General features: G+C 52.6%; 2 protein-coding genes across 2 annotated transcripts in view; both read right to left on the reverse strand.

Annotated features, from left to right (window-relative positions):
* Positions 1–23,063, reverse strand: part of GNAI3 (G protein subunit alpha i3) — a 32,730-nt gene extending 9,667 nt beyond the window's left edge. Inside the window, exons 1-4 of the mRNA XM_040616470.1 lie at positions 22,824–23,063; positions 5,331–5,373; positions 5,076–5,217; positions 3,018–3,175 (exon numbers count right to left, since the gene is read on the reverse strand). Coding sequence (XP_040472404.1) covers positions 3,018–3,175; positions 5,076–5,217; positions 5,331–5,373; positions 22,824–22,941 — 461 coding nt within the window. The 5' untranslated portion in view covers positions 22,942–23,063. The remainder of the gene's footprint in view (positions 1–3,017; positions 3,176–5,075; positions 5,218–5,330; positions 5,374–22,823) is intronic.
* Positions 23,064–24,268: 1,205 nt separating this feature from the next.
* Positions 24,269–26,744, reverse strand: GPR61 (G protein-coupled receptor 61). Its single transcript, XM_040616629.1, has 2 exons — positions 26,553–26,744; positions 24,269–25,837 (listed from the first exon to the last, which is right to left on the reverse strand). Exon 2 carries the CDS (start codon positions 25,624–25,626, stop codon positions 24,289–24,291), a length of 1,338 nt encoding a protein of 445 aa, XP_040472563.1. The 5' UTR covers positions 25,627–25,837; positions 26,553–26,744; the 3' UTR covers positions 24,269–24,288.
* Positions 26,745–26,753: the final 9 nt, after the last annotated feature.

Raw genomic sequence — 26,753 nt, forward strand, 5'->3', positions numbered from 1 at the left:
TCAGAAACTATGCTAATTGCCTGTGAGACTGCAGATAATTACCTACAGTATCTGCAGGCTGGTGTCAGCATGATCATTGGAAAAAGTAGCAAAATCAGCAAGTGAAATATTTTAAAAGCATTATTTACTTGTCAACATTTCCAAGCATCAGACAGAGGTAATTGAAGAGATGTGCAAGACAGCAATCTGCCTTCGCATCCGCACTGCTGCACCAACCGAGGAGGTTTTTATTCTTCATAGCTATTACACCACGAATTGTGCACAAAGGTCTGAAACGCTTCTTCACGGCACTGAGTCAAGACTGAAGGGGTGAGGCTCAGAGCCACTTAATCGTGTCACAGGTAAAGAAAAAGGGAAGCTGCAATAAGTAGAAATATAGAAGTTTGAAACACCCCCCCCCCAAACCAGCAGGCTGGTTGCCAGAGGGACATTATCAGATGGTGCCTGGAGGAGACGCCGAGTGTTTACACTAGTGCTTGACCATCCACATTTCAGAGCAAGAATTACTCAACTGTTCTTAGAAAAACATGAAAAAAAAAAAAGAAAAAACATGCGAAACACTATGATTCCAGGACAGATCATTTGGATTAGCATCACAAGTGGTTATCTTTGGGAGCTTACACCCACCCGTGGCATATGGATTATGACACACCGTTATTACAGTAGCCTCCTCTCCTCCCACCCTGCCTCCTGCCGCCAGGGCAGCTCTCCGATGGGCAGGATCCCTGCCTGCACCAGGGGAAACGCTCTGCGAGGCAGAAAACAGCTGGAAGAAAAGTTTTCAAAACCATTTGATGCTGCCCTGAAAACCGTCACGCTCTGCCACAGCACTCTTGTTCTCGTTGCCACCTAATTTTCACGAGCAATCACCCCCATGTTCCTCTTTTTTTCCCCTTCAGCAGAGACCTCGAGGTCTGATGCGAAGCGAGGCACAGCACCCAGCCAGCCAGAACCAGGCTTGAAACACAGCGCAGTATTGAATTTCAGCTGGAAAAATCAGTCATCTCTGGTGGGGCATGTATTTAAAACGCTGCTGATCCTGAAGTTTCAGTCCCATTTGTAGGAGATAGTAAAAGGAGCAAGGAAGTGAAATTCCCTCAAGAGAACCGTGCACAAAAGCTGGTACCTATGTCAGGACCACCACCACCAAACAGGATTGCAAGACATCCACCCTTTAAGCACAGACAAGGAGCTAACTGGGGAACACTGGGAAACAGAGCAGGTCAGAAGCCACACGTTGAGTGGAGAGGAAAAAAACAGGGACTGAACGCTCCCTGTGTACGCTGGAAGGTGGGGGCTCCGCAGAAAACAGCTCTTCAACTGCAGGGGCACACTCTGCGCTAAGGAAATGCTGCAAGTGGGTTCCTCAATCACCAAGCTGCTGGGCTACCGATTCAAAACAACGCTGCCCTAGCGCAACTCGCTGTGGTCTTAGGACAGGAAGCAAGATTCTCTGAAGCACTTACCAGAAAAAACACCACCAGAAAAAAAACCAGTGTGTTATTATCAGGCTGAAACCTCTCTGCCACGCGGGTCCGATGCCAGCCCCTGACAGCAGTTCATCACAGTAGCTGTGCCTACACGTACCCACACCAGCAACTGGACACGAGTGGGTTGCAGATACAGGAATAACCCTCTGAAATCCAGTCTCGGGAAGGCATTCAGGTTGAGTGGGCACCTACTAAAGCAGGCTAACGCTCCATCCCCCCAACCCGCTCTGCTTCTGACCCCCTTCTACCCTGTTTTCTCTAGCCTGCCTTAATTTTCCTTCTCTTTCGAAGCTGACCATCAAGACCACAACACTGAGGTTCCCCATCTTTAGTTTCCTCAAGCTCCACGCAACCACTTATACTTTCTGCCCCAGATGCTCCGCTCAAGAAGTCCTTAAGCTTTCCTTCTCCTCTCCTTTTCATTAAATTATGCCCTCATTCACCCCCCTCCTTCTTCATCCTTTTTTCTCCCTTTGAATCTGGTTTCCTCCTCACATGCCACACAGGAATCTGAGAAAGCCTCCTCTTGTCAACTCACTTACCTTGATCTAAACCCATGATAGCCTGCCAAGGTGTTACAAATTTAGAAAAATTCTTCCTTATTTTCAAGTTAAAATATGCTCTGCACAGAAAGAGCCTGCAGGCAACCGAGCTGTGACACATCTAAAGCTTCTTTCTATAAAGCACTTCCAAACTAATTCTTTCAAAGGCTTAAAACCTGGCTAAATTGAGAGAAGTTTTCAGCTGGACATCAGGAGGCATGCTTAACCCCAAAATCATCCTTTCAGAGTTTCAAATATTTGTCCTACAGAGACCAAGCACATGATTTAGAAAGAATAAAAAGCAACAACTGTTTTGCTCATTAAAAGAAATAGTTTCCCCTCCCTGCACTAACCTGCCTCTTGGAAACAGATGAGGCATTTAGTCAAAAATCTCATTAACTAGCCAGCAGCAGCCTATTTATCAAGTCATAACCTTCCAATTGTTAAGCACTTGCGTGCGTTTTTGAAACGGAAAAATAGAGGCAGGTTTATAGCCAGCCTGCAGCGCTGCCCAAGTGGTGTCAGGCAGCGGAACAGAAGCACATGAGGGCTGTTAAGGAGAACAGCGAGGTGAATATCGATCTGCCAATATCATTGGAAATCGCTGCTCGTTGCAAATTTGGTAGTGTAATCAGGAGCTCAGTTTCAGGAGATGTTACTCCTTTTGGTAGGGATAATGAAGGTGACATAGCCGATCACCTGCTGCAACAAGCCCTCAACGCAAGCTGCTAAGGTCTTCCCCTAAATCCAGACTGGCAAACTCACCCAGGCACAAGCCGAACAGCAGAACTGACTTTGACGAGCTAAAGCACCAAGTCAGCTTGTGAGCCCAACCCCCTACACACCAGTTAGACTAGGGCTCCTGCCCACCCCCTCAGGAGGGGACCCTCACCACCCGGCACTGCGCTGCTTCCAGTCACACCAGCCCTTTTTGAACATACTGGGTTAGCTGGGAAGAGCCCAGAAGCAGGGAACGGTTTCTTACTATGACGCAGAGTCGTTAAGCTGATATTCCCTGGATCTGCTGAAGCAGGCCTGAACTCCGGCATCTCTCCATAACCGCTTAATCACACCAGCTAGCTCAGTGGTCATCACTCCTTCCTCCGCGCTTCCAGCTAATACAAACAACTGGCGGGCATCGTCCTGCAAGAAAAGGGGAAATCAAAACAAATTAGGACATAGGTCCATTTGTACCTTTACAAATGTTAGGAAGGATTAACATCAGTAACAATCCCAGAGGTTGAACTAAACAGTAGTTTTTAAACTGGGAAGCCTCCCTTATAGTGTTGTACAGTACACCAAGAAGGAAAAATTCAGTTCCAAAAGTAAGTTTTGGATGATTACAGGTTTAAAATTAAAACATTTACAGGTTTTTGGAGGATTATAGGTCCTTAAAGTTTGAGGACTTGCCACTTGCTGCAATAGCTGTCAGAAGTAAGGGAGGCCAATTTCTTCATAAAGCATTTCATCAGGAGATGGGATGGATTGATCAGGATTTGAGCGTTTGCCCTAGAGCATGAAAATTTTTTCTCAGCAGTCCTAGAGCAGAACCCCGCTCTTCTACAAGTTAACAGGCAGATTTTCAGAGTGCACAACAGGCTGACCTACATCCCACACTGATGTTTATTTCCAGAGTGATCAGGCCTGCCAGCATCCTTTTGGGAAATTTCGGGAAACGTAAGAGGCCTTTCGCTATCCCAGCAAGTTCTCAACTTCAGACTGTATCCTCATGACATCGACTCCTCTCACTTGAGCTCTAAACCGGACTGCCCAGCGTGTACCCCAGCTTGGGCAAGAGTCTGCTCAGCACGCTGCTCCAAAGGGTACACACCTCCCTAGCACAAGCAACGGGCACCTAAATTAACTCAATCAAGGTCTGAAACACCACAACAGAGGTGGACCTCGGTTACGAGCCTCTGCAGGTACAGCACTTGTGGGTATGGTGCTGTGCTGACAGGTCCCTGCTGTGGTTTGCTGCGAGACAGCTGATTTGGTTTCCCTTTGTCTTCTCCTAGGGAAGTGTGGGAATTTGTTTGTCCTTCAAGGTGGATTGGGACACGAGAAAAATCTTAGCACTCTGCTCTCGTTCTGCTTTTGCAAAGCCAGCTAAGCCTGGGCAGGTCAGCTGAGAAATGGATTTTAGCATCTTCCTCCTTCCAGCTGTGTTAGCTAGGCTGAGCTCACCACTCGGCTTCACCAAGCACGGAAGAAAGGTGGAAGGAAACTCCCACAAAGATTTTTGGAGCAGCAGCTGACGAACAGCCCAGGTTAACACACAAGTGAAGATGTGCCCTTCAGCCAGGATGCTTTATATCGCAAGATAGCTGTGGTTGCATCACAAAGAAACTGAGCAGGTTAGTTCATTTACTGCATATTAACTGTAAGCATGAGGAATTAGTGCCAGATAGCAAGAGTCACGGGCTGCGCGGCCTGTGCCCTGTGCTGACATACACAATTCCTCTCTCCTACACGTTTTCAGGAGTCCCTGCCTTCCCAGTCTGTCTGTGATTTTACCACCACCACAGTCAAGGCCTCCCGACTTCGGTTTCTACCATCTTGAAGTGTTGGAGACAAACACTAGTAACAGCCCAAGGAATGAGCAGAACTGGATGGGGCGGGGTGGGGGGAAGCAGGGCCTCAAATCCCCAAAAAACCTAAGAGGACAAGTATGAGTAGTGAAAGCAATTAATTTTTAAGCTGAGCCAAATTTTAACGGGCACAATGCCGTGAAACACCGCTGAGGGCTGATGTCAAGCAACTTAAACCAAAGCCGAGAATTTTGTTAAACATTTGAATAGTTTAGACAAAAGTTTGGGGATTACTTTTTTTTTTTTTAGCGTTCAAACTACTAAAGCTTCTTACCCATAACCTCAGTAAAATACTAGCCACTCTGTACTGGTAACACATTACAGATTATGAAAGGTCTTTCACTATTGTATCTTGTAACAAACACATTTCCGCTGTGAGTGTCACAGACTGAATTTCCAGGATTCATTAACACAATTCACAGACTCAGACTAAGGGAAATACGTGAAATACTTACTGCTCTGGCAACTTCCCCAAAGTCTATCTTTAGCCTTCCCATGGCTCTTATGATTGCAATGATGGACTGGATAGTATTGCTGTAGACAACCACTTTATATTGTTTGCATTCTTCCTCCGAGTAGCCATCCTCATGAATAATCCTGGAAGAAAACCAAGCCATCACTGCCAAGCCAAACCAGAAGGGCACCACAGATTTTTTTTTTTATTTCATCTCGTATAAAAATGCAAGTTACATGCCTGCACTCTCACTTACTTCATCTGCTTCACGATGGTGCTTTTCCCAGACTCTCCAGCACCTGAAAAGCACAAAAATTTCAGTTAGCAACCACGTGAAATTAAAAGGAAAAGCAGAATGTACTCTTCGCAGCTCCCACACAGAAGTTGATGGGGTCTGGAATAAGAGACTGTGTGTGTTGTTGCTGGTAACAGCTCCGCAGCAGCCGTGCCAGCCCCTTGGAAGCCAGGTACATCCTTCCTGGGTTTTATTTACAGATGCTGACAGTCATTATGCATTCATCTGCTAAAAACCAAACAAACACACAACCAAAAAAAAAAACCCAACCCAAGAATTTCTGAATTTCCAGAGTATACTGCTTGATCACTGAGGCTAGCCACCCGGGAGATGAGGCAGGTTTGAAAAACTGGGACGAGGATTTATCTAATAGACTACCATCCCTCTCTTCCAGCTCAGTAGCTACGGTCCAAGGCTGCCCTACAGCCAAGTGCATCAATGTCATCAGCTGCTACCCACCGTTACTGGGCTGTGCAAGATAAGAGCATTCCCCTTAAATAACCAGGTGGATGCAATTGCAGATCCCAGAGCATTTTCACAAGGGAACATTTAATTCAGAAGCAATCTTATGTGATATACAGTGGAAGGGTAGTAGAACAGAGCTCAAAAGCGCGCAGAAATTACTCTCGCGGATCCAGGTGAAGCAGCTTAAGACATTAAAGCCCAGAAACACGTTACCATGTCAGGGCAGGAACACCAAAACAGATCTTGCAAGTTCCCTTGCCCACTCAGCACAAAGTCAGCCAAACATTGCCCATAATCATTCAAACGCATTTTTTTTTTCCCCCCACACAGCGGAAAACTAGGTGCGCTCCCACGATCCATTACTAGTGCACAGTGGTAAGCACACCGGTGTCACTCCTGAGCTAGATACCTTTTGAAACGCTCTGGCAAAATTCAAAGATACCTGTCTAGACTTGAGGCAGCAGCTCAGATGCCCGTGACTCAGCACAGGACCCCGGCACAGACCCAGGACCCTGCCCTACCCCTCCAGCTGCCAGCACTGGTTCCTACAGCCACAAGGCAACTCGGGCATCCTCACCTCGGCACACCCAGACACACCCCCACAGAACACACAGAGCAAATTTTAATGGATTAACAAGCTCTGTTCTCTATCATCTCCCACAACGCAAGGATTATTATTCTGGGAAACTGAGGCTGAAGAGACCCGTGGGTTTAGCTTGGAAATGACCCTTTGCCAGAGGATGATTTCCAGCTGAAATATCAGACCTGCAGGCTGTGGCACTTGGGCACGTCTGCATTGCAAACAGCCTTCCTTCAAAGAAATGCAGAGAAACCTGGCTTGCCAAACCTCTGCAGACCTGGTGTGTGTGCGTTATCCCCATCTGTCTGCAAAATAACAGCTAGTTAACCCGCTTTTCGCAGCTTTTTCTCTGAACCACAAAGCATTCAGTGTCCCTTTCCCACAGGTACAAGGCAGAAACCACCTTTGCACACCCGTGCAGCAGCTGACACGCTTGCACAGCTCGGTGCAGCAGACTCCTACCTAACTCTGGGACTCCGAGCCATGACATTATCACAGTTTACTGAGCTCTGCAGTTAGCAGCAGCCGAGTGCACTGCCCACGCACATGCCTGTCCCAGCCATGAAGCATGAGAAAGGCACGCACGGCGTTGCTGCACGTCAGCAGAGGCGCAGGTCCTGCGTTACTCTACCTCGTGTGACCACACCAGGAGTTCGTTGCAAACAAGCCGGACCAGCCGCTGGCTTCAGGGCTCCTCAGCCTAAAAGGCTCACTCTGATCTGCAGAACTGGGTTTGCTGAAGGAGATGGAATGAAGTTGAGCCTGTCTGGATTTGGATAGGTGACTCGAGATCCTGGATGGACTAAGAGACCCAACCTCCCATTCACATCAAGCTTCCAGGAACCAAATGTCCCAGCCTGCAGAGTCCACACCACGCGGCAGTGTGCTAACCCAGAATGGCAGTGCTACAAGCAAGGCGAGCTTTGTTGGAAGACAAAAATTATTTTTAGATTATCAGACTAACAGGAAAACCAAAAAGACCAGCTGTGAGGAACATCAGGCTATGAGAACTGGGCTGTGGCAAACTTCTCCACCAGAAGCAGCAGAAAAGCTTTCTGGTGCTACCTTAGGGAAGCACAGCTTCCAGGAAAGAGCTTCCCAAGTCTCTTGCAACATCCAGAGAGGACAACGCTGCACTGCAGTGTCATTCTAACATCCCCGAAGCCTCAGGAAGGCCAGCTCCTAGAAACAGCACCATGAACAGGGTGTGGGAGCAGCAGCGCTTCTTAAAAAGTAGAATTCACTTCTTGGTCTTGCGACTTTATGTCATGTTGGCTGAGGAAGCAAGAAACCAAACCCTTGAAGATAAAGAGGTCACTTTGGAGGGATTGTGTTTGTGACAGGTACGAATTATTCCCTTGCCTGGAATTCTGTACACCTTTTAGCCTGCTTATTTCACATTCCTTCAGGGTTTTTTCCAACATCACTAGTAAAACCCTTTTGACTGATAAGGGAATAAAAAGTACTGGCAGGAACACGAAGGTGCCGGTTACAGCGGTGGCAGAGGAGGAGTACACAGCAGCCAGATACGAGCAGCTCAGTCACCAGCGGTGAACACACCGCGCCAACCTGAGCCCAGACTTGTCACTCGCAATCAGCACCTAACGAGGACAACGCAGCCTTTACAGCCATGCACTTGTATTTCCACTCCCAGGTTCATCCCGGTCAGTTCCCAGATGTTGACAAGCATTCCTGAGGATCCACTGCTGTATTAAATTACAACAGAAAGTTTCCCCAACAAAGTCATTTTCAAGCTGAAGGTGCATTTCCTATTTGCACTTAGCTTCAAACCAAACATGTGGCCAAATATTTTTACAGCTCTTGGTGGCTGAATAGGGCAGATGCAAACCAGCCTCTTCCCATAGTACGAGCTTTCACAGTAGGACAAGCGCTTTCATGGCAGGTTCTCAGGCTGCCAAATGCCAGGAACCTCTAGTCAAATGATGCCTTGACTCCTAATTCCAGGTGTCTCAGGGTTGTACCTCCATTGCAGAGTGGCTGGAGAAGGATTTTTGCTTCTTTGGATCAATTTGGCACAAGAGAACAGAGGCAACCAGAGAAACACAACCGTGTTGAACCAACCAGTACCCAGTGCCTCTCCTGCACAGCTCCGGGGGTGCCACGGCCAAGACATACATCTAAGAGCACTGACACCTTTAAATGCTGATTGCTCAGACAGTGCTTGAGTTTATCTGTCTCATCCCCCTCAGGGGACTAACACTAACAGCTGCCCCCACAGTAGGAAAACTGTTCCCAAGATAGGGCAGGTAGTGCAATTTAAATCAATTAGCCTTTAGTTTAGGTTGAAGGGTTACCAGATTAGAGCCTCTCATGACAAAATACTTCCAGGCTGCCAAGTTAAATGTCTGCAAACCAAAGAATTTCAACTTTTAAATTATTCCTAAGCATACAGCAATTCCATTTTTTTTCCCTTCCCTCAAGACTTAAAAAAAAAAAAAGCTACTGCCTGTTCAGCCTCAAGTAGAGCAGGCAGTATAAACTAGGCTCCACCTTCAAAGCTATTCCAGAAGCATTAACAAGGATGAAAAATGAAGCAAGTTTAAGCAGAATTCCCCAAAATCTGCTCAGATGTTGGGAGTTTACACCTTCCACCCAAGCAAATCCCAAACCATATGACAACAGCAGGGCTCCTGCTGCAGCCTGCAGCCAGCTACAGCAAGACTGTCTGAAACCAGCAGCTTGCAGGGAATATCTTTCCCTTTAGCAGGCAGGTTTTCTTTTGTTATTGCCTCTTCTCCCAGTTGCCAAGATGTCTGCACCTCTCCTCCAGCTGGCACGGATTTTAATAGAGATGGCATCAAGAAGGGCTTGGGAATATCTGTGTGTTCCTGCTATGGCTTCTTGGGTGCTCAGCACTGCAGCTACAGCACTTGTGGTCAGATGTGAAAACGTTTAACGCTCCACAGACTCAGCTCTTCCACCCTGGGAGGAACACAACATCTCATTTTTATTTTCCACAGCCACCTTTCATATTCCCTGTATTAAGGTGCCATGATTTGAAAGCTTCAGTGTCCCAAAACAGCAGTGTTAAGCCCAGAGTCCCAACAGCAGGAATTCAGAAGAGACTTTTGAACACAGCCCCTCTGGCTTTTATTTCTCATACTCATATTTGCTGTCATTTCCTCCTTAGATTATCTTAAAATAATCTGCTTCTCCAGCAGGCAATGCTGAACTTGTACTACCTGTCATTTGACTGACAAAACAGTATCAGATACAATTATGCCATGACAACACAGTCAATTTGGTTATACAACACTAATTCAAACCACACTCATTTAACTCCTTCCCTTCTCTTTTCCAACGCCCCCCATGCTTCAGTGGCAGCTTAGCAGAGCAGCGATCCACGCTCTTGGAGGTTGCTCACCCTGTTTCTTGAAGGGGACCAGCAGAAGTAGGAAATGGTGACCCACATCCTCTAACCCCCTCTCCTTACCAACACACAAGCCAGAACTGGCTCCTACAGCAGACACTGCTGGCAGTCACAGCTACAAGGGCCAAGCAGTAAGTCATCACCTCCTCTGGGATGTTATTCCTAAAGGAGTTTTTCTCGAAGTTCCAGGTCCTCGCTCAGACTCACCCTCTGCTCCTGCAAGAGCCATCCAGACAAGATGCCTCATTAAGCAGTCATTTAAAAACGTCTGCCCTCCAGCTCCGCAATCATTTGCTGGGAGCTCCTGCTGGGGTGGCAGCTGCTTGCTGATGAGACGGCCAACGTCAGACATGGTCTCATCTCAACCGCTCAGGAGAAAAAATTAAAAAAAATCAAAACCATTAACATTGCCCATGTCTATTCTGAGATACTGTAGCACATCCTCCCACACAGCATAAGGCTTTTTCAGGGGCCTCTTTCACTTTACACCTCTGATCTTACCCCCCACTCCAGACAAGGTCCACAATCATTTGCATTTTGCTCTTACTTTCCAGCCCTAGCTTCAACATCTCCAGGTCTCACTTCTGTTCTTTGAAGCTCACAACTTCTCTAAGCAATTTGCAGATGTCGGCACCGCACAAGCGGCTATTCTCCTTTCTCCAACTCACTGGAGTGGCTGTAAAGGGTTTGCATAAAGAAATCCATATTGTATCTACTTTGTAAACAGCTTTTAATCTTCACCTTTTGTTACCTCCTCTCATGCAGCTTCATTTACTCCGATGCATGGTGTTTATGCTTACAGCGTGGCTTAAACCTTCAGTCAAGTACATTTAGTCGGGGGAGGGGGGGAGAAAAGAGTAGGAATTTAAATGCTACTGAAACAATGCTCCAACCTACAGAAAACTGATGCTTTGCATCAGAAATTAAGATGAAGAGTGCAAGTGGATAGAGTTACATTGAAATTCTTACGGACTCTGCAGGGAAAGCACCCAGCCTCCGGGATCACAGGCAGGGACCAGACGGGGAGCTACAGAGTTCAAAACTCATGAAACACGACGCTGGATCTCACTGGGTTCAAAAAAATATGAGAGTCGGAGCATTACTGGGACATTCCTCACTGTAAAAGGAAAAGCAAACCTTTCCTTTTTGCTCTGATTAGCACAGCTACACAGGGATCACATTTCGTCACAAGAAACCAAGGCTGACCTAAGCAGGGATGTTGTAACTCCATGGAAAAATTGTTTCAGAAGTCTTAACTTCTCTTTTTCCCAAGTTAGCAGCGAGGAACCTATTTACCCCACAGCTCTGCTTGCACACCCTAGGCACAAAGGACAACTAATCTGTCACAAAGCATTTGCTGCTTTTTGACGTAGTGGCTTGCCCCACTCCATCGATGCACACTCCACAAGAATTTAGTGAAGCCCTGGTACCTCAACACATCCTTCAGCCAGCAACCCCTCCCTCCAGAGACCATCCGGAGCCAGGAGCCCCCGGAGCTTCCCCCAGACCACCCGAATAACACCCCAAGCCCAGAGGGGAAAGCTGGGCACCCTCGGACAGCGCCGAACGCCCTTCTGCTCAAAGGGTGGCGAGCCCTGTGTGAGGTCCTGCAGCCAGACCCCTTTTCCCTCTGGAGGAGGAAGGGAGAGGGGAGGGAGCCCGAGCAGCCTTCGAGCTGTACTAGTCCTGGCCCTGCGACAGCGATGCATACAAAGGAGGGAAATTATCATCCAACCACTTCCCCCCAGGAAGCCAGAGGCTTTCCTGCAGCAGGAGATGGGAAGCCACGCAGCTTGGCATGTCGACGCGCTGGAGATTACAGGGAAGAGAGCAACAACCAAAACACAGCTCAGAATGGGAATTACAAGTCTATGCAGCTGCACTCTGGATAAAATGCTTGCTCTTAAACCAATTACTTCCTAATTCACCCTGCCTGGGAAACAAGGAAGGTAGGTCAAAGACTCACCTACCTCTCCCAAACACAAGCATCCAGTTCACTGCTGAAGATATTAACAAGCTTATTTTAAGCGCTTTTTTTCCTAGAGCCATATCAAAACTGCACTGAAGTGTACTTCAGGTGAATTTTTTTCCTTCCCCGCCCCCAAATTAAGGGGAAAAGCCCTGCAGCATCTGAAAGTTTCTGAAGAGAAAAACCAGGTCACTGCTGAAACAAATTCTTACTAGAGACACAGAAGTGATGCACCTGGAATATCCATTAAAGTACAAGCGAGCAAGACAAAAATTAACAGACTGACATGTTTCTGATTTCTAGCCTCTAGAGGAGAGCATGCACAGCTTGTAACTACAGCAACAGCCCGCATCAGCTCTAAAAATCTCAGCAGGGGTTTGGCAGAAACTTTGCCAGACCATTCCTGAGGCAGGGTGATGCCGCAACCCTTGCTGAACTCCGAAATCCACTGGAATTTCTCAGCGTTTCAAATATCCCCTCTCAAACAGCTCAGGAATAACCCCAGACATTGCACTTGAAAAGCTGGAAGCCGCAGGGCTGAGCAGACCTGGGAAGCCCACACAACCCTCTCGTGCTAAGGTGCTGCTATGAAGTGATGCTGAATCACCTGGCTCTGGTTAGAGCCCACCTGCAAACCCCAAACGCCACCAACCTCCCCTCCAACAGACTAAAAAGGGGCCAAATCAACAGTACAACAAAGCTGAGGAGTCCAGCCCCTAAAATACCAGGGGAGGCATTGCAAGCACGGAGGAGGAGCTAGCCAAATCATCACAAACCCCAGTGGATCTCTCCCTGATGAAACAGATGTTTCCTTTTGTCAACATTTATCCAACATCCCACCCTCACAAGTGAACGCGAATGCTTCCCCTCGTACATCAACACACTCCTCAGGCAGTTCTCCACAGTGCTGCCCTCCTGGTTTGTATTCCACCTGGACAGGCTCTTGGACAGCCCGGACACCCTCCTGCAGCCCTCGTACCCGTGCAACTGCACTTCTAGAAAGCTGAACTGCGAGGTCTCCATCCTCTCTGCCGCTTCCCTCCTGGTTTCCAGCCTCATCAGGCCAAATTCAAATCCTGACATCCCCACCTTCTTGTATAAGTATTTCTAAGCAAGGGCAAGCTGCCATCCCTGCTAACAGTCATCCCATCTCCCCTTGTTGTGATCTTTTCTGTCCAGGCACCCGGGAATGCTCTTGGATATCCCAAGGCCAAGAGGGATTCAACAAGCTACGGACTCAAAAGCAGCGAGTGTGCTGCACTGGGAACCAGGAAAAGGGGGAAAAGCATTAGAGAAAGGAGCAGCAGCGTCGTACCACTGAACCTCAAAAATACAACTAGAAAAAGCAACAGGAACCTGGACAGCTTAGGTCAACACTTTTACAAGAATAACCACACTCTGGAAAAAAAATATATGAACAAAATAGGGCATGTGGGCTGAGTAAAGCTTAACCTTGGAGGTAACAAGAGCCAGTGTTACAGGACAAGTCACCCGAAGTTGTCACCGCCTCTGGATGAAATAAGAACGGAGGGCTGTTAAAGGAATGCCATTTTGAAAACATAACACGAGCTCTAGGATCAATTCAACCACTTTTTGAACAGAACACAGCATCCTGCTCTGCCTGCTGGCTTACCTGGGCTGCCACTCACACAGGTTCCACCCCCTAGAAGGTACCTGGAAGATGCTCAGGCACAGCCCCAGCCCCAGAGGAGGGTTTCCCAACACCCAACGTGGAGATGAGCGATGCAAGAGCCACAGCTGGGTGGCTCTGGCCAGTCCAGCCCACAAACCGCCCCGTGGTACCCACCACGGAGCTGCATGCTGCCACTCTGCTTTCACGTGCTCACAACAGGTCACAGGCTCTTTGTGCCACACGCCATTGCGTTTACTTTCCATATGAAACTAATAACCTCATATGAAAAAATCAGGGAAATAATTAGTCTTACATATATCATTCAGCCATTCAATAGGCCTTAAAGCATTGTTGCATAAGCCAGAGAAATTAAGACTTGAAACCATAAAACTGTAAATGCCTCAGTGATGAAAGTTAACCCCTGAGCACCCAAGCATTATGTTTTATAAGCTTTTTTTCTTTTTGTCCTGAAACCATTAAGGCATTAACCTTGTTTCACTTAAAAGCCTTTGAACACATAAGGATTGCCTTTAAAGCTTCTGCAGAGATTTTTACCAGGTGCCTTACAAGAGAAAGCCTTCAAGCACTTGGCACAGCGACCACCTCCACGCAGGGCAGTGCCGAGGCCACCGTGCAGCTATCAATCCAGGAGAGCACGCCAAGGCGCCGGTGCCAGCACGGGGAGAGACTAGCAACCGACTTAATTCCCAGCATTTAACGCAGACATCTTACCACATCGCAGCCTAACAGCGGCGAGAGACTGGGAAACGCTGGGTTCAAAGCGCCAGCTTCACTTCATGCTGCAACGTGGTTAAAAACACCCCGTGACCATTCAGAAGACCAAGATATTCCCAAGGAATTCCACACCAGTCCTGCCGACCACCGGGCCAGCAGCTGGCCACCTGCACACAGATCTGAGTGACCATGGACATCACCGAGAAATTGCTTAAGGAGTTACAGTAACATGCACAAAATCAGGCAATTACAGAATTAAAGATTTTAAGGAAGTTTTTTCTTGATAGGATGAATGATGGAAACTGGGAAAAGGGAAAAAAGGCTGGTCTTGGAAGGCAGGCAGATTGGGTTTTCCCCCCTTCTTGCAGGGCTGTTGCATTAAGTCTTAATCACCACGTAAGTCTGCAGAAGCACAGCTAAGTGAGAGGACAACTGGTTTACAACCACTTGTAACTGTGAAGCAGACAAACAGCAACTGTTGATGTTCACTCCTCAAGCACCTCACCTTGTTCTAAATCTACAAGACCATAAACGTCAAAGGAACGACTCCAGGAGCAAGTCTCCTGGGGAATGCAGGACACTGGTCCTACAGGGAGTAGGCTTCTGCACCCCAAAGGCTGCAACAGGATGTGGGAGACAGCACGAACATCCTCAACTTCGACAACGTCCCCTTTTTACCTTTGATGAAAAATAATTCCTTGTGCAAAAAAAAAAAAAAAAACACAAACAAAACCACCCTATTTTCATCCACAGCCAGGTTCAAATAAAAGGTCAGACCGAATTTAGGAGAGGGCTACTAACAGCAGTGCTGCCTAATCCCAACTCTGCAGCGCAGCCACCACTGGCACAGGGAAGAAGCAGCGCTGTCAGGACTGAAAGTGCTGAGAGCCACAAACCCAAACACACGAGAAAACACTTCCCTGATGGAAACGCAGCTTTCCATTCCCACCACAAAGTGGCTAACTGGTCCAGGGGTGCTAACTGTAAATACCAGCCATGCCCTTCTCCTCCATGAAGCCAGCACCAGCTACACTCATGGTAGGACACCATAACAACAGCACCAATGCTGGCAACCCGTGTCCTCAACGCTCAGCAAGGGAGACCCAAACTCCCTCCTCCCCAACCAAACCGTTCCAATTCTTTCCAAAATCGGCTGCAAACACCTTATCCCTCTTCAGGAAAAAGCCCCTCCGCTGCAGTTTGAGCTACACAGCGAAGAGCCAGCCTGGGACTTCAGGTTTGCAGTTGTTTTTGCAGCTCTTTGAACAACACTCCTGGGAGTGTTTTAAACTAATTGCGCCTGCTGTTGAGCAGCGTGGACTCAAGACACCCACTGATAAGCAACACGTTGCCGCAATGTGTCTTTTGGCTGAAGATCAAATGAACGTCTCTCCTGGCTGGGTCTCCTGGGCACCTCTTTCTCACCAACAGCTCCTTATGTTCAGACCTATGTTTTTATGTTCTTTACATTCAGACGGAAGTTTAATCATGAGGAGCAGCTTCCAGCAAAGCGCTGCAGCGCATCACAAACGTGGCAAACACCTTCCCTAACCTGTTGTGAGAGTCATCCTGAAGATGCATCCGCGGCTTTTTCATCCTCCAAATGCCATGGAGTAACACAGCAGTACCAATCCTTCTCGGGCAGGGTTCACACAAGCTGATGCTCTCTGGGATATGGGTTAAAAAAGGCACCATCTGGTCTGCTCGGTTACTGGCATGAGTGGAAGGCAACAGAGAAACAGCCAAGCAAGGCCTATAAAATGGGAGTTCTATCTGAAAGCAACAGATGACTTGGAAGGGGTGGGAACAGTGGGAAGAGAGGGGTTTGGAAAAGATTTTCATTAGCCTGGTCTCCCAAGTATCAAGTTTCTTCTTGTGATGTGACTGTTTTTAAAAAAAAAAGTCAAACATCCCCTGAATTTCATGCAGGGACAACAGTCCGGAGTTGTTAAAAACACTTATCAAAATAAGCAGCTGGGTAGGGAACAGACTGTTAGTTCCCCCGCTGAGGGAAAAGCTCATTCCTCAAACACGAGGGAGCTCGTGGTGGACGGAGACCCCAAAACACAAAACTACAGGAGGCTGAGCTCCACCGGCGCCTCGGCTTGCCCCAGAATTCAGATCCTGCTCAGTGTTTGTTTTTAAAGATAACCCAGCCAGTGCCACCCTGGTAACGAGAGAAGGTTAAACGAGGCAGAGAAGTTACCAAACACCAACTGAGAAAACATGAAATAAGAGACAGGCATCGGATCGCCGCCATGGCTGGTACTGTGGGGGAACAAAAGGTGACGGCACGGAGGCGTGGTATTACCCCAGCCTCACCACCCAGTCTGCAAAGAGCATACTAGAAAAATAATCAGCATCTGTCAGTCATTTCAGATGCAAACCCTGTGTAAGTCACTAAGAGACCACTCTTCAACCCTGCCGGTGTGAGGAGCGAGCATCTCATGCATCTGAAGTGGGGAGCATTGTGTCTTTACACCTATAGTTACTCAAAACTTAAAAAAAAGCCATGGTCTAATTAAAAAAATTCTTCACAGCACACCCTCCTCTTCCAAGAAAAGTTATTTCAGTGCTCTGCCTCAATTTAATGAAACTTGAACCATGTCCAGAGGGCTCTTGGAGGATAAGATGAAATCCCAATTCCCCAGCCAGTCGCTCCATCTGCGGCTGAGCTGCATGTTATAAATTATCTGTCCTCAGCTCCCAGCGCCGGGCCCAAACACACTTGTCTGTCTGTCTTTACACAAGCACACGATGTGCACGCCACCCAGGTGACACCAGGCAGAGAAGTCCCATCCCACAGCTGGCTAATGGCATGGGATGTGACATCAGGCAGAAAACAGAACTTTGCACCTACGCAGCACCCAGCGTGGTGGCGTGACGGTCTCTTTTTCCAAGCTGCAGTTGCCCTGATTAAATCACAGCTGACACCTCAAAAAACAACCGAAGGTTAAGTCACCCTGAAGAATGATGGTTTCTTAGATAAGAAACACTTTGCCTGCCCCGCATTTGTTTTTGGTGGATGAAGGGCAGAACTGAAATTCAAGCAGAAGGCACACAGATCCTGCATCAGATGCTCAGGTGGGAAAACGTGCCCGTGAGCTGCAGCTCTGACACCTGAAGACAGGGAAATACCAGCACCAAGCCAGATACCACCTCCACCTCAGCAGAGGACAAGTGCATCGGGTCCTCTAAGAAGTCCAAAGCACAGCCAAGAAGTGCCACGTCTTCAGAGAGAAGATCTGACCCGTTATCAAATCGTTTCAGGTGTTCTCTGCCAGGAAGCGGTCACCAGATGGCTGCGATGCTTCTGCGTGAAGATCACGATGTCTCTGATACCAAGAGCACCTTTCACAACCCGAGCTGGGAGTCAGGCACCCAACTGATCTCCTCACAGCTCCCACAGGTTGCCCCTGCAAGCTAATTGGCTCAAGGTATTTAATTTTTGTCTTATGAAAACGCAACACGGGGCTGAGCCCAACTGCTGCATGCGTGAGGAAAAAAGTCATCACGTGGCCATGAGTCACAATACCGACACCGTGTACCTCGGAGAGCTGGCAGGGGAAAAGCTCCAGATCGCTCAGGGATCAGAGAGGACAACAGCTCCCTGCAGGTCCCCCCAGGCAGGGTCCCGACGTCAGCTCCAGCTGTTACCAAAACACAACCTCGCCAAGTACCAGCGCTGCCAAAGCTTTGGTGAATTTGAGGGGGGGGGGGAAAGGTTGGAAAAAAAAACAAAATCAGTCTCAGAAAAAAGCTGAGGCCTCCAGGAGCAGCAAAGCTTGCAGCTTGCTTGATTAGTTATGTAGATGAAGGCTATTTTAGAACAAACTTATGCTTTTAATTATTTCTGCATGAATTGGCAGGACTGCTTCAACGTAATTACACAGAGCATCTAAACCCAGTAAAATTGTAACAGGCTGAATAACGGTGTGTTTTAGGCATGAAGGGCTCAACGCTGCCTGCACCGGCACAGCCAGAGCCACAGAAACGCCGTTTGCACAGGCCAGTCCCAGCAGGGAAGCTAAACTGGCTGGATTTGGCAACAGGACAACTTTGCGCATCCTGCAACGAGCTTTGTCACTCAGTACCACACAGAACCCGTCCGAGACGCAGCCCAGCACGACACACCAGGCCTTCTGAAAGGCGCTGGAGAGCGGAGCTCAGGGTACAGGCTAGCACCTAAACTAACCAGGAAGAGTTCCTGCGCCCTCCTCCATTTTGGCTGCTCATCCCAACTGGAAAAATCCCACAGGTCTCCACATCAGCAGAATCACATGCCTGTGCCTGCAGAGCTGCGTTTTCCTGGAGGCAAATTAGGAGAGGCAGCGTTTAGGACGGGGATTTGTGCGAGGACTCCCAGGCTGTTCCCAACCTCCCAGGAGCACTGGCTTTTGTTGGAGAAAGTGTTTACCTGCCAGTGCGAACTGGGGCGTGCAGTCATTCAAACCATACCCAGTTCAAGACGAGCCACTGCTGGCACTCGCACACAAAAACAATTCCATCACACGGGTAGGGGTTGGCACGACCTTGGTCAGTCGCTATTCAGCGCTCAGGTTTACTTTCATAAAAAACCCCAAAGCTGAGGAGTTGCTCAACACGCAGAATTGTGAAAGGGAAACATTGTGAAGTGACTTGAAGTCCCCAAGGAGAAGCAACCACACAAACAGCTCCAGGATTACCCTTACCCCAACGACCCCAAGAGCTATCAGACTACTGAGATCGCCTCCGCCAGCAACCAAAACACCTCTGCGACACAAGATGCTGTGACAACGGAGTCAGAGCACCTCCGGGAAGAATGGAGTGTGCAGCTGAAGTCTCCTCTCCTTCCTCCTCTGTCCAAGAAAAGATGATGCTTATAGAAGAGGAGAGGAAGTCAAATGCACACCAAAAAACTCCCGATTTTGGGTCTGTCACTAATTCACCAAGCTCTCCTAACACCCAGGCTGGGTTAACAGCAGAGCTGGGAAAGAACAGCCACCGTGGGTACAAGCACGACCCTTTTCTTAGCCTACATAATTCTGCAAAGCCCAAACTAGGGCAGTTATTTTAACAGAGCTGGGGAAGAACGTATGGACTCCAAACCTCATCTATAAAGAAATAAATTTCCTCTAAACTTCACCGCATCAGCAGTACCGCAAGAGGCTCACTCCAGTTACATAAACCACCGCATGATCTCTTACAACCAGTTAACAATACCAGACACTACATATCCCAGACCTTTTAATACCATGTTATGAAAAAAAATCCCAAGTGCTTGCTCAAACAATGGAACAAACCTCATGAATTTCGCCACCAGGCTCTGGATGTATTACTGAAAGGACATTTGTTCCCACTGCAGGTATTTTTCTTCTGGCAACTAACTGTTCTGCTCTACCCGCACATTAACAGGGCTGCATGTAGGGAGAGCACATTTCAGCCTTCCCTTTGATCACCAGGAATCATTACACTAATTCTTAAAACTAGAAGACCATGACATTGGGGAGAGATTGCAGTTAAGCACCTGCCGGTCAAGGCCAGGTGCAAACCTGATCTGAGATAAGTTGGTGGGTTTTTTTTCCCCAAACAAGAGTAGATACAGATCACTATTCCAGTGTCACTCTGTGTGCAAGTCCAATTATTCCAGACGAGCTTCTCCAGAGTAACAACGTGCGCAAGCCCTTACCTGAGGACATGCTGAGAAGCACAGCAATCAGGTATTTTGCTGCCATCCAAAGTCAACAGCAGACCAAAAGGCAGCTGCTGCTTGTACTTTTAAAAGCTTCACCTGGTCTCTAATGCATTGAATCCAATTACTGTCCAGCCTTTGGGATACTCCCTCCATTCTGTCATTTGCTGACAAGGACAGGCAGCCTCAGACCCAAAGCCCTTAGTGCCTTCTCAGTATCACCACAAAGAACTCAACACTGCAAAAAAAAAAAACCAAAAACCAAAACCCAAAACCCTGACATAAAAAAATATGAAGAAATATTCCACCCAGAGGATTTGCAAGGATTGCTTACTAACACCAAAACAAACACCTGGAGAATAAAGTAGCATCTTGACACGCAGCCAAGAAGTTTTCTACATACACACATGATCGCCAACCTCAGAGCACCTCTTGCAAGGGTACAAGCGAAACCAGGTTAAATGGAAAAGAAAAACTATTCTTAGGACAAGGACCACTTGGGAAGCAGAATTGTTTGTTAATACACCCTGTTCTACAGGAGACACTCAACACAGTTGTTCTGGTCCTCACGAACTCAATCTGTCTTCCCCAAGGTGGAAATCATCGGTGTAACAAAAACAGCCCACAACCCAGACATTGGAAAAGGCAAACCTACGTGGCCAGATGGTCCACCTACCAGCCCACAATGTGCTGCCTGGTCCTCAGCTCACAGAAAGCTGCAAAGAAAGGGCACAGAAGTCATCCTGTACCCGGCAGACTTTAGAGACAGGCAGCTTTTGCCTCCTCTGCGCTCTCATTATCACCCACAAGAACTTCTAAAGACCAAAATGTGGACCAAACACAGCATAAGTTCTCTGCTGAAGAGAATCTGTAGTTCTTCTGAAGAGAAATATTCCATTCAGCTCTTCTCAAAATCCACGAATGCGTTTTAGCTGGAAAAAGTCAAAATACAAGAGAAGTGACGCTTGCTTTCTCAGGAAGCCTGCACACACAGCGACTGCAGCGGGGCAACACCACCACCGCCGGTTTCGTACTCCTGCAAGCTCTGCAAAACCAGCTCAGCTACGGCAGAGCATGCCAAACTGAAATCATCTTCCATGCAAAGTCAGATCCTATCAGAGGATCTGTGGCAGCGCCAGGCACAGAGCACGCAGTGTAATTAGCATACCCCTGCCCAGGCAGCTCGCACACCAGCGTGGGCACTTCTGGTTCGAGAAACACGGGCACCCAGGGGCTGCTTTCACCCGACTACCTGATAAAAGGACTTAACTCCAGTACCCCATAATAAGCAAAAACCTTAACAGCCAAGCCCCAATGATACAATCTCTCTATTCAACTAAGAACACAAGTGCTCCCTTCCTTCTCTGTCCCATGAAGAAGATGAAAGGACACCTACACCAGCCCAAGGAGCACCTTCTGCTCTCAGAGCCCCAGCCCAAAGCCACCGGGGAGGGGCCGTCCCCATGCAGCAGCCCGGGGGGAGCACCGGTAACATCCAGGCTCAGAAGGGTTATTTCAGCAGGCAGCTGGCTCAGAAAAGCCCCCCCTCAAGAAAGCAGCACACTCCCCTCACCCCCCCCCACGGGAGCAGGGCAGGCAGCCACCTCCCCTCTCACCCAAAGAGGGATGGGGGACCCAACGCCGGGTGAAGTGACAGGACCAGATCTGGGGACCTCACATGGAGCTGAGCCTTCACCAGCAACACAAAGGCAAAGCTGCCTCTCAGAGTGGCCTTGTCCACAGGCCCCCCCAAGATGACCCAGGGAGACCTCCAGAGCACCGAGTCCTCCACACACCTCCCCAGGGATCCCTCGGGCCTCTCAGGACCCTCCCCAGCACCCTTCACCACCCCTTGCCATCTAAAGATCTTTTAACCTTGTGGACCCCCTCCTCACTCCCCTCCTCTCCCCAAAGTCACCCTCGGAGGCCCCTAAAGCCATTCTGAGCCCTGGCAAGGCCCAATCCCCTGCCCAGGGGCTCCTTCACCCTCTCCAAGCCCCAAAGACCCCCAAAGGTCTCAGCCCTCCCCTCTCTGCAGAGCTCCCTCTGCTTTCCCAACACCCCCGGTCCACTCCCCCCCCCTCCCCCTGCGTCCCGCAGACACCCCCCCCCCCCCTCACTGAAACCGCATGCACCCTGCGGCACTAGACACCAGCCTCTGCCGGGCTCACCCCCCCACACACAAGCCCACTCCTGAGGCCGGGAGACCCTCATTCCCCCCCCCCCGGGACCCTCCCCAGAGCCCTCCCCCCACCCCCCCCCGAAGCCCCTCACGGCCCAGAGCCCTCCCCCCCCACCCCCCCCCCGAAGCCCCTCACGGCCCAGAGCCCTCCCCCCCACCCCACCCCCGAAGCCCCTCACGGCCCAGAGCCCTCCCCCCTACCCCCCCCCCCGAAGCCCCTCACGGCCCAGAGCCCTGCCCCCTACCCCCCCCCGAAGCCCCTCACGGCCCAGAGCCCTCCCCCCTACCCCCCCCCGAAGCCCCTCACGGCCCAGAGCCCTCCCCCCCCACCCCACCCCCGAAGCCCCTCACGGCCCAGAGCCCTCCCCCCCAACCCCCCCCCGAAGCCCCTCACGGCCCAGAGCCCTCCCCCCCAACCCCCCCCGAAGCCCCTCACGGCCCAGAGCCCTCCCACACACACCCACCCCCGAAGCCCCTCACCGCCCAGAGCCCTGCCCCCCACCCACACACCCCCGAAGCCCCTCACCGCCCAGAGCCCTGCCCCCCACCCACCCCCGAAGCCCCTCACCGCCCAGAGTCGTCGTGGCCACCCCCGGCCCCTCCTCACCGAGCAGCAGCAGCTTCACCTCATCTTCCCCCCGGGACCCTCCCACCCCCCGAGGCCCCTCACCGCTGAAACCCTCATGCTGTAGACCCCGGCTCCTCCTCACCGAGCAGTAGCAGCTTCACCTCACCCCCCCCGGGGATCCCCCCCAGAGCCCTCCCACCCCCCCCGAGGCCCCCCCACCGCCCAGACCCCCTCCGCAGCCGCCCCTGGCTCCTCCTCACCGAGCAGCAGCAGCTTCACTTCCTTGGCCGCCTTCTCGCCGTCCTCCCGCAGGTTGCGGTCGATCATCTTGCTCCGCTCCACCGCCGCCTTGTCCTCGGCGCTCAGCGTACAGCCCATGGCGGCGGCGGGGAAGGCCGGCAAGCGGCCCGGCCGCCGGCAGCGCGATGGGAGCGGGGCCGGTGCGGGATTGCGCCTCTCGCCTGCCTCGGCCCGGGCGGCTCCCTGAGGCGGCGCCGGATATCCGGTCACCCGCCCGCGGGGCACGACGGGAAGTGCAGTCCCCGCGCGGCATGCTGGGAGCTGAGGGCGGGGGTTCCGCCCCGGCGCAGCGGGGCATGGCGGGAGCAGAGAGTAGCGCCTTACTTCCGCCTCGGTGGAGCGGGGCATGATGGGAGACGGGAGGTGCGCCCTTCTTCCGCCTCGGTGGAGCGGGGCATGATGGGAACTGTAGTCCTCCGGGGGTCGCTGGGGCCTGCGGCTGCCTTGGCCCCACAGCAGCCTCGGCCCCCCCAGCACCCCACGGCTGCCTTGGCCCCACAGCAGCCCCACAACAGCCCTGCAGCAGCCCCATAGGGGTCCCACAGTGGCCTCGGCCCCTCCAGCAGCCCCTCAGAGGACCCCCAGCAGCCACAGCGCCCTGAGCAGCCCCGCGCTGGCCCTGGTCCCCCAGCGGCCCTGGCCCCCCAGCAACCCCACAGTGTCCCCGGCCCCCAGGCAGCCCTACAGTGCCTCCCCAGCAGCCTCAGCCCCCCCAGCAGCACCCCAGCAGCCTCCCAGCAGCCCCAGTCCCACAGCAGCCCCACAGTGGCCCTCACCCCCCAGCAACCCCCCAGCAGCCCCCCAGCAGCCCCCCAGCAACCCCAGCCCCCCAGCAGCAGCCCCACAGCAGCCTCCCAGCAGCCCCAGCCCCACAGCAGCTCTACAGTGGCCCTGGACCCCCAGCACCTCCCCAGCAGCCCCACAGCAACCCCAGCCTCCCAGCAGCCCTACAGTGGCCCCCCCAGCAGCCCCACATTGTGTTTCCAGCCCCACGCCCACTGGCCCTCCGCTGCCCCAGGGGTCTGGGCCTGGGGCGCCAGGGAAGTGAGGGGCCAGGCAGGGGGCCAGGTTCCTGGGCTGGGGAGGGGGCTCAGGGACAATGACAGAGGGGACAACCCATTGCAGGGGACCCAGAGGAGTGGGGCTGCCCCACTCCCAGCCCCACTGCTGGCTATACAGGGCCTGAGGACCCCCTCCTGCAGAGACCCACCACATCAGGACAGCAGTGACCCCAAACCCAGAGCCCCCCGGCTCCCACTCTTTGCTGGGATCGTGCCCACCAACCTGCCTCCCTCCAAACCCGGTGGCCCTTCCCAGCAAGTGCCACGGGCCCCCCGCTCCCCCACGGCGGCGCAGACCCCCAGCGAGGCACTCAGACCAGCTGTCCCCTTGCAGCCATGTTTGCCCCCAGACCCCCCCCCAGCGCTACAGCTCCAGCTTGGGAGAGGCGACCACTGGCACGAAGAGCCCGTCGCCACCACGCCGCTCCGTCCCCTCCATTGCGTCCTCATCGATCTGCCCTGGGATGCGGAAATCCACAGGGGCCTGGTCCCGCTTGGGGCTGGGGGTGCGAGGCCGGGGCTCGGCAGGACAACCGGTGCCCTGGAGGAACTGGAGGAAGTTCTCCTCGATGGAGCCTTCCCGGCTGGGCAGCCGCAGGTCCTCCTCAGGCGGCTGCTTGAAGAAACACGTGAGAAGCCGGCCCAGCTCGCCCCGGATCTGCCGGTTGAGGCACCCATAGAAGAAAGGGTTGGAGGTAAAGCAGAAGTAGCCCAGCCAAGTGACCACGGTCTCGGCCGCCGGCCCCACCAAGGGCTGGGCGCTCAGGGCGGTGTAGAGGTGGAAGGAAAAGTAGGGCAACCAGCAGAAGAGGAACTGCCCCCCCACGGCAAGCAGGATGGCAGCTGCCTTGCCCCCCCCGAACGTCCTCTGTGGGGTGGTACGAGGGGCTCCCGAGGTGGTGACCATGGTGGAGCGGCTGCTGAGCGACTCGGAGCGGCGTCGCGGCGTCTCCATCCAGGTGGGGAGGGGGCCGTGGTGCATGGCAGCCACCCGCGCCACCTTGAACATGCTGCAGTAGACCACCACGATGATGATGAGGGGCAGGAGGAAGTAGAAGGCGGCAAAGAAGACCACGAAGAACTTGCAGTAGGGACCGCGGCTCCACTGCAAGGAGCAGCCGCGGCCAGCGGGCACTGGCGGGCGGTCAGGGGACAACCAGCCCAGCACGGGGACGAGGGAAGTGGCCACGGCTTTGAGCCAGACGCCGACGAGGACACAGGCCACCAGCCCCACCGTCATCCTCACCTCGTAGCGCATGGGGTGCACCACATAGTAGTAACGCTCCACATTGATGGTGGAGATGGAGAGGATGCACATGCTGATGAAGCAGACGCTGAGGAACAGGTAAACACGGCACATGGCCTCGCCGAAAACCGGGCTGTCGAAGACGGCCGAGCCAGAGAGCATCTCCAGCGGCATCAGCGTGAGGGCGGCCAAGAAGTCCACCAGGCAGAGGTGGAAGACGAAGACAAATTTGCGCAATGCCGGCGTCTTCACGATGACGGTCATGACGGCGGCGTTGCCCACGATGGCTGTCAGGTCGATGAGCAGCATGAAGAAGAGCCCCACCGATTTAGAGGCCACATCTTTGGGTTTGCCGTCAGCTGTGCCGTTGGGGGGCATGGGGCCCGGGGAGGGCTGGAGCACCCGTGCCCCCCTAGAGCCGTTCCAGCCCCACGGGACGGGCAGGGAGGGCTCCATCCTGTGCCACCACGCTGGTGTTCACCGGCCCATCGCCCATCCTCGGGGCGGCCAGCGCGGGGCGGCCGGGCATCGCCAGGGGCTCACATCCTCGCCCACCCTACGCCTGCTGCCGGCCCCAGGTGGCGTGGCGGTGGCACTCAGAGCACCCAAGGGTGCCCCCCGGCCCCGCTCATCTCCCCGCTCCTCGCTGCCAGGCAGCACTGGGCACCTGCAGGGAAGGCAGAGCTGTCAAAGGGGGATGACCCTGGGGGGACCCGTGAGCTCAGCTGTGACCCCCAGATGCAGCCCCCATACCCCCCCGGACCCCTCCATGCCACCCCCCATCAAGCCCTTCTCAACCAAAAGCCTGGTTTCCCCCAAAAATGAGCAATTCTGGGGCTAAGCCCCCCAAATTCCAACATTTCGACCCAACCCCCCCCCAGTGGGATCCTCCACCCAGAGCCTCGGGGCCACGAGGGGTCGCGGGGCGCAGGTGGGGGGGTCACCGGTGCGCTGGACCCCTGGGTTCACTCCTTGCGCTTTGGGGGCTGTGCAAGACCCCCCCCACCCCGAGCTGGGCCCTGGGATGGGTGCTGCACCCAAACCCACCCGAATGGGGTACCACTGGCTATGGTGCGGTAGGGGGGCTGGGGGCCACCGCGGAGCCCCCCTCCCCCACGGGTGCTTCCCCAGTGGGGAGGGGGACCCCATTCCCTGCACCCCGGGGAGCCCTGGGGGGGCTGCGCTGATGGAAGGGGGATGCAGGCAGCGGGTCCCCCCTTCCCCTCCCCGCCGCCCTCCCCTTCCCGGCGCCCAGGGGTGATGCCGCCGGCTGGGACCCCCCCCTCCCACCTCCGGGGGGGTCCCCCGCTCCCCCCAGGCCTCATCCCCGCCCCCGCCCCCCGGGCATCGCCCCGGCGGGGCGGCTCGACCGCGGCACCTACCCTGGGGGGCTGCATGGGGCCGAGGGCGGGGGACCGGGGGGGCGCCCCGGGGCGGGGGGGGGGCCCCGGGCCGGGCGGGGATGCTCGGGGCCGGGCGGGGGCCGGGGCGCTGCGGCGAGGGATGCTCCGCACCCGCCCGGCTGCTGGGTCCTAAGCGCCTCCCGCCAGCGCGCCGGTACCCCGGCCCCGGCCGCCCCGGTC

Source organism: Falco naumanni, chromosome 17, assembly GCF_017639655.2.
Source record: "Falco naumanni isolate bFalNau1 chromosome 17, bFalNau1.pat, whole genome shotgun sequence".
In the NCBI taxonomy this organism is placed as follows: domain Eukaryota; kingdom Metazoa; phylum Chordata; class Aves; order Falconiformes; family Falconidae; genus Falco; species Falco naumanni.